This window comes from Sturnira hondurensis, unplaced genomic scaffold, assembly GCF_014824575.4.
Source record: "Sturnira hondurensis isolate 20B ecotype Veracruz unplaced genomic scaffold, ASM1482457v3 Scaffold0004068, whole genome shotgun sequence".
NCBI lineage: Eukaryota > Metazoa > Chordata > Mammalia > Chiroptera > Phyllostomidae > Sturnira > Sturnira hondurensis.
This window is the reverse complement of record NW_028076699.1, coordinates 4,623,755-4,630,891: the sequence shown is the minus strand read 5'-3', so window position 1 is coordinate 4,630,891 and position 7,137 is coordinate 4,623,755. Positions and strand designations below refer to the sequence as shown.

At 53.9% G+C, this 7,137-nt stretch overlaps 1 protein-coding gene across 4 annotated transcripts in view; it reads right to left on the bottom strand.

The window, feature by feature from the left end:
- Positions 1-762: 762 nt before the first annotated feature.
- The window catches only part of SSBP3 (single stranded DNA binding protein 3), a 153,730-nt gene continuing 147,355 nt past the window's right edge, over positions 763-7,137 (bottom strand). For all 4 annotated transcript variants that reach the window (XM_037043187.1, XM_037043190.1, XM_037043188.1 and 1 more), the window contains 5 exons: positions 6,165-6,235; positions 2,238-2,316; positions 1,954-1,982; positions 1,740-1,841; positions 763-1,008 (listed from right to left, as the gene is read on the bottom strand). In XM_037043187.1, the coding sequence (XP_036899082.1) occupies positions 979-1,008; positions 1,740-1,841; positions 1,954-1,982; positions 2,238-2,316; positions 6,165-6,235 (311 nt within the window). In that variant the 3' untranslated portion in view covers positions 763-978. The remainder of the gene's footprint in view (positions 1,009-1,739; positions 1,842-1,953; positions 1,983-2,237; positions 2,317-6,164; positions 6,236-7,137) is intronic.

Below are 7,137 nucleotides of genomic sequence, written 5' to 3'. Positions count from 1 at the left end.
CCACTAGCAGCGGCAGGATCCTCGCTGGAAAGACTGGGGCGGGGGCGGTCCAAGGGAGAGGGGGGCGCCGTCCTGGGAAGCAGTGCAAGCTGCCGGGCTGGGGTTGCAGTGAGCTGAGTCTCCACCCTGGCACAGGTGAGAGCCTTCGGGTGGCCTGGTCGCCCCCCAGCTATGTAATGGGGGAGGGGAAATTCTGGGGTCCAGGTGGTATGGCTGCTGCCACCACCTTGGCCAGTGGGAACTAAGCAAAAAAACAAAACAAAAAGGCCCTGCCCCCCCTCGCCCATCCACAGGAGCCAAAAACCCCAGGTGAAGAGGGTGACTTCCTTTCCAAAGAAGGCCTTTCCAAAGAAACCACCGATTATCAACTGCCCAGTTTATTATCATCATCACCATCACCATCATTTGTAGGTGGCCACAAAGACAGCGTGCGCTCACACCCAGCCCGGCTCTCCTGCGGGGAGGGCTTGGCCACAGGCAGCAGGGCTGGGTTTTTTCTGTCCTTTTTTTCCTTTTTTTTTTAAAGAAGAAAGCAGAGGTTGATTGAGGGGGTGGGGGCTTGCTAGAAGCTTCCTTTTAAAAAAATTTCTCCCCCAAAGCCCCCCCGCTGAAAACAAATTAAAAAATCCCAACAACGGCAAAACCCCAAACAAAAAACAACAAAAAAAGTGTCATGTACATAAAAGGTCCTTCTGGGAAAGGGCAAGGGGTGGGACTTTTCTGGCCATTGACTTGAAATATATTTTTGAGTTTTGTCCTTCATGTTTTATGGAATAAAAAGTTCGGCCTTTTTATTGCATGAACTAAAATTGGGAAGAGTTGGGGGGAGTGGAGAAAAGGGAGGGGGCGGAGGGGGAGCAGGGAGATGCCCCTCCCCCAGCTCCTGGGTAATGACACCTCACTTCTTCTTGCATAATTTCTGGCATCTTCCTGCCTGCAATGCCGGCTCTCTCAGCATTTCGGAGAAGAGGAGGGGGATCACACACTCATCGTCATGCTTGGAGAATACTGGAAGGGGAGAAGCAGAGAAGTGGGGGTCATGAGGGCCGGGGAGAAGGAGCTGTGTGAAGGTCTCCTCAAACAGGGGTGGCTGGGACCAGTCTGGGGGCCTGGCTGGGCGGAGCCTGGGTGATAATGGCTGGGCAGGGGGCCCAGCAGGGCCAGGAGGCATCCAGTCTGTGCCATCAGGAACTCTGGGAGGCAGACTCACCCTCCACTTTCCCTCTACAATAAGCCCTTCCCAGTCAAAGCAGCACCAACCCCGCCCCCACCGCCTGCTTAACCCTTCAAGTGGGATTGTAAACAGGAGCCCGATGTGGAAAAGCAGATGGCCTGCCCCTCTGTAGCGAGACCCCAAGAAATCACTGTATGAACACCCCCGCCCCCAGCACACTTGGAAACAGACCCCTAGGGATAATGACCCAGCAGGCCCCTGAGTCCCAGCCCAAGGCTTAGGCAGCTTAATCAGTGCCTGAAGCATTGTGCCTGCCTAGAAGGGCCTGCTGGTGGTCACGGTTGGGGGGCAGTGGCCAGGGTCGGGCAGCAGGGACGAAGGTGAGGGCTCCGCAATGTGTGTGAAAACCACCCAGGTGAGAGGCCCCAACATGGCTGCGGGGACATGGGTCCAGAGGCAGGTCCTGGCTGGGAGGCTCTGAAACTTGTTCAATGAATAGTCCCCAGAGCTCGAGGGATCAGAAGACGTCAGGGAATGCAGCGAGGGTGGCAAGAGGCGCACTTACATTGTCGTTCTGGAAGGAGTGGAGGAAGTTCCCTCCTAGCTCGCCATCGTCTCGAGGGGTACCTGGAGGGTTGCTAATGCCACTTATGTTGTTAGGAGAATTCTGCAGGGAGGAGACAAAGGAGAGGAGCTGAATGCCAGGGACCCCCACAACCTGCCCAGCCAGACTGGGAGAAGGGTTTCCTGCAGGAAGGAGACATCAAATACACACTCACTTTTGGAAGTCCATCTATGTCACCTGACCCTGGAAGAAAATAAGAATTCTGTTCAGTTTCTTGGCCATCTTTTGCCGAGGGGCCTCCACCTGCCCCCGCCACCCGCCCCACCCCAATCCCACCCTGTTTCTGTGCAGAGAATTTTCTGTCCTGGCAGTATCTTTCTCTCGGGATCTTCCTGTGGACCCAGCAGAGGCTGGGACTGTGGACCAGGCCTAGCTGAGCCCGGACCTGAGGCAGAGAGAAGGCTGCTGGGCAGGGCCGGGCAGCGGTGGCAGGCTTACCTAACGATCCATTCATGTGGTGTGGCTCCATGCCGCCCATGCCTCCCATCGGGCCATCCGAGCCTGGACCCATCGGGAACTGAGAGAGAAGCACAGAGCATGGAGGCTGAGTGCCCGCCCCACCCCCGCCAAGCTCAGAGCTCACAAGCTCAGCGGCATGGAAGTCCTGACCTCAGGGAGCTTCCTTTCTCGGGGGCTCCGGTCTCACATGCTCAAGGCAGAATGGGCACTGAGGGAGCTTCCGATTTGGGGTCATTAAGAAGAATGAGTATGAACACCAGTGTACAATTACTGTGGGGCCATGTTTCCCATGTTTCTCTGGGGTAGACACCTAGGCATGGAACTGAAGGGTCGCGGGGTAACTGTCTGCCAGGCTACTGACCTAACAGTGCCCTTCTCGTGTGCGCTTCCCTAGTAAGTGATGACGACGAGCATCATCTCACTGTCCATTTCTTCTCTGGGAAAACGTCTCTTTGGACCCTTGGCCCCAATGGGTTTTTTTGTTTTGTTTTGTTTTTTAAATACTATTAGAGTTCTTTACAACTTTTATATTTAAAAAGATAATAATTTGCAAATATTTTTTTCCACCCTGTGGGTTGATGGTGTCCTTTGATGAATAGAAGTTTTAAATCTTGATGAACTCTGATGTATCTACTTGTTTTCTTTTGCCACTTGTGCTTCTAGTGGTGAGACAGCTCTGCGTAACCCAGGGCCCAAATATTTACTCCTGCATTTTATTCTGTGCCCTAGCTTCAGCTCTGCGTTCAGGCCCAGGGTCTGCCTCGAGCCGACCTTGAAGCCCTGGTGTAGGGAGCAGCCCGCCTCCGCTCGGCCAGGCCCTCTGCCTCTGTAAACTGGCCGCCGGGCAGTTCTGTTTCAGAGGCACGTCATCTCCAACCTGCCGAAGCACATTGGACGTCGTTAGCGATCTAACCTGCCTTTCTCAGAGATCAGTTCTAAAAGCAGAAAGGTAAATGTGAAATTGTGTGATCCAAGCTGGATTCCAATTAAGTTGCAGTTTTAATAAAGAAATTGGGAAAGTCCTATTTAATGGGGCTGCCCTTACTGGTGACATTTTTTGAGTTCTCAAGCAGTCTCATTTCCAAGAAATCGTCATTTCTTTGGCTGTTACAAGGTTCTGTTACAACCCCCTCCCCCTCCACGGCTCTGAACAACTCAGGTGGGCTCCGCGGCCCACTCATCCTCATCCAGGCTCCTCACGGTCTCTTTAAAGACCATCAAACAGCTCTGGACACGACCCAGCACACACACCGCTATTTCAGCGGGTTCCTTTCTCCATTCTCATCTCAACGTGGCACAGCAGGCCAACATTTTAACATCTTTCCTATAGCCAGCAACAATGATGGCCATTGCGTGGGAGCTGTCTGAGGCTAGCAATTTCTAGAAAGTAAAAAAATCTCATTAAGAGCTTCTAACATGTTTTCAGGAGACTGACAAGTAACTAAGAACTTTCATTATGACAGCCTGAATCGCTGGTAAGCAAATCACAACCCTTCGCAGCACCGTGGGGGGCAAGGTGCATGGGACATTCAGCAGGTAAGATGTTTACAGACTGACTGAAATTTGTCAAATTAACTGTGTACTGTCTGCCAAATACACAGATAAATGAGCAAAGCCTCAGTCTGTATTGGACAAGACAACAACAATCTTCGATTTATGTTTTCATAGAAATCAAGATGACGAATTAAAGCTCCAGTTTTTTGTGTGTTTTTGTTTTGTTTTATTTTGTTTTGTTTTTTAAAGCTCCAGTTTTCAAGTCGAAGTACCCAGAGATGGGACTTGTTTCTGCTGCCAGGGTTTGATGCCCCACCTGACATCCTGAAGGACGCTCAGCTGGTTAACATCTGACAGAACCAACTCTCCACTAAGGACCAGCACACCTGTCTTCAAGACCCCAGTCTGTCCAACTAGAGGGCTCGGCTGCAGCCTCTGGGTCAGGGTAGCCTGCTCAGCTCAGGGAGCAATTAAGGGGTGTGCACAGTGACAGCATCCCTCCAGGGGTGTGTCTGAGTGAACACAGCAGCCACGACTGCTCACGGAGCCAGAGGACATGCCTGTCTCCTCCCAGACCTGTGCAATTCGGTCCCCAGCGTGCCTTCACACCCCCGCCCCCTTCACGTCCCCTCCCCTTCTTTGAGGCATGCCGTGTGGTGCCTCCATCTTGGGGATTCACGCCCCTGATCTGGCTGCGTGTGCCCTCCCAGCGGCCACTGAAACAGCACGGTCACTGTGTCTCCTCCCTGGTGCTGCCTGGGTTGTCTGGTGCTGATGCTGTCATCGTCGTCCTCGTTTCTGTCATCTGAACTCTCAGGAAACGTGGCTGCCACACTCCCAGCAGAAGCCAAGCCCTGCACTGTCTCCATACAGAGCACAACCGCCCGCCCGCCCGCCCACAGCGGGAAAGGCAGACGCCCCCTGTGCCTGTGACCGTGGCGCACTCAGTCTCGCCCTGGGACGACGCAGTGTGGATGACCACTGCTGAGAGCCACAGGTCAGACTGACGGAATCCGCGGTGAAGAAAAATTCAGCAACGGTGACCACAAGGTCAGGGTGATCAATGCCATTTCCAGATGACACTAACACAGGGTGGTGCCCAGTGCCTGCGTTTTGGGTCACTGAATAGGTCTACACTTCCCTGCCCAACTTTCTGTGCCCATTGCCATACACCAGGCCTTCTGTGCCCTGGTATGTCGTCACCTGGGACATCGGGCTTTAGAGCTAAAGCTGGGATGGCCGGTTGCCCTAATGAGAATGGGGGGATGAGGCAGGGGTGGGAGGTGCTGGGTATGCAGAAAAGGGGAGGAGGGGGAGGTAGGGCATGTGCTTCCCATCCTGCTCAGTTACAAAACCCTGCTCACAGCCCCTCTGGGCACTTTGTCAACCTAGCAGAGGGGCCAAACACCCTCACCTCAGAGGCCACGAGCAACCTGAACACTTGCAATGACACACACGGCGTCACCTGTGATCAGGGTTTCAGCAGGTGGTGTGGTTTGGGTGTCACATTAATAACTAAACCAACAAAACCAAACAGTGCCCCCAAAGCCACATAATTCTGGGGCCCCAGGCCCACCCTCTGGCTCTGCAGACCACAGGCTGTGATCTGACCACACCGCAGCCTCCTCTCCAAACCCTGAGACCCTGAGGGCGAAGTCAGGTTCAGTGCCCGGGCCAATGTGGAAGGGCTGTCGGAGGTGAGATGGACTAGCTGTGGGCTCAGGGAGCTCCTGGTGGGGAGAGGGAGACAGGCTACAGCTGCAGAGTCAGGTCCCATATGACACGGGACAGAGGACCAGGGAGTGGGTGATCACAGAAGGTAGCCTCTGAGCTGCAACATCACTGAAGGTTGGAACTTTGAGGGGCCAAGAAGGGAGGGAGTTGCTTCTCAACGAAGGAATGGCCTGAAGAGAGGCGAAGAGTTTGCAAAGTGCGAGAGTCGCAGGGCTCCCTAAGAAGCTGGAGGCATGGGGCAGGAAGGCCCCAAGTGGGCCACGTGCTCCCGCTCTGGCCTCCATGCTGAGTTCCATGGCCAAGGAAATGGACCCAAGAGGGATGACAGATGCCCAGGGTGGCACAGCCAGCCAGCTGAGTGGGGACCAGCCTAAACCCCACCTGTACCCTAGTGCTTTCCCGCACCCACACCGGGCAGCAGGGGTCCCCCGCAGTGGGGCTTGGCGCCCTGCTCTGACCTGAGGAATGGGAACCACGCCACCCCTTCCCCGCCACCCCTGGCAGCTATGAGATGGGAGCCAAGGTGCCCAAGAGTTAATCACTTTTCTGACCGTTTATTTTATTCATCTTCAGTAACAAATGGCTGAAATCAATTAAACTTGCTTTCCCCTCAGCTGATGAAGTTAATTATGATTTGTTATTGTATCTGATATGTAAATTATTAGAAAGCAGACTTACGTTGGACCGGCTGCCTCCAGGCGGCACCGGATTAATCATTGTGTAGATGTTGTCGCTGGAATTTGTTGAATCTGTAGAACAGTGGAAACCCGCAAGTGGGGGTGATTAATTCGTTTCTTAATTAAAACAAACTCGTGGCACTTGAACTCATTCTTTTGTATTTTATCACCTAAAATTTTCTTTAAGTACTGCCATTTTCTGGCTAATTTGTATTTAATGAAGATTCACAAAGTTTTTAATCACAGAAAATTCAACTATGAAAACCACTCAACCCTGAAACGAAGAATTTCAGGGTGTCTGGACAGCAGTGTGGCCATGGCAAAGGAGGATTACAGGTTCAAATTCCTGTCTCCCACCCCAAACCAGTCTGGTCACTGGCTGGGACAGCACGGGGGAGGCCAGATCACCACCTGGGCTCTCCCCAGCCCTGCCTGCGGTTTTAATCAAATCGGGGAAAAGAGACACGCCACAAATTACCTGGGGGCCTCCCGCCAAGCTGATGGGGCAGGAGGGAGAGGCAGGGACTGGGCTGGAGACACATTAACATATGGAGTGGCTTAATGCGACCCAGTCTGAATGTAGGTCACGAAGCTCATAAAAATGCAGCAGCAGAGGAGGAGCGGAGCGGGAGCTGGAATACCACGCTGCCGCCAGCTCCACCTCTGCAGCCGCGCAGCTTCCCTGCCATGGGGAGCCGAGGGGGGGGGTGGGAGAGAGGNGGGCCTCCCGCCAAGCTGATGGGGCAGGAGGGAGAGGCAGGGACTGGGCTGGAGACACATTAACATATGGAGTGGCTTAATGCGACCCAGTCTGAATGTAGGTCACGAAGCTCATAAAAATGCAGCAGCAGAGGAGGAGCGGAGCGGGAGCCGGAATACCACGCTGCCGCCAGCTCCACCTCTGCAGCCTCGCAGCTTCCCTGCCATGGGGAGCCGAGGGGGGGGGGTGGGAGAGAGGGACCCCTCCTGTCTCC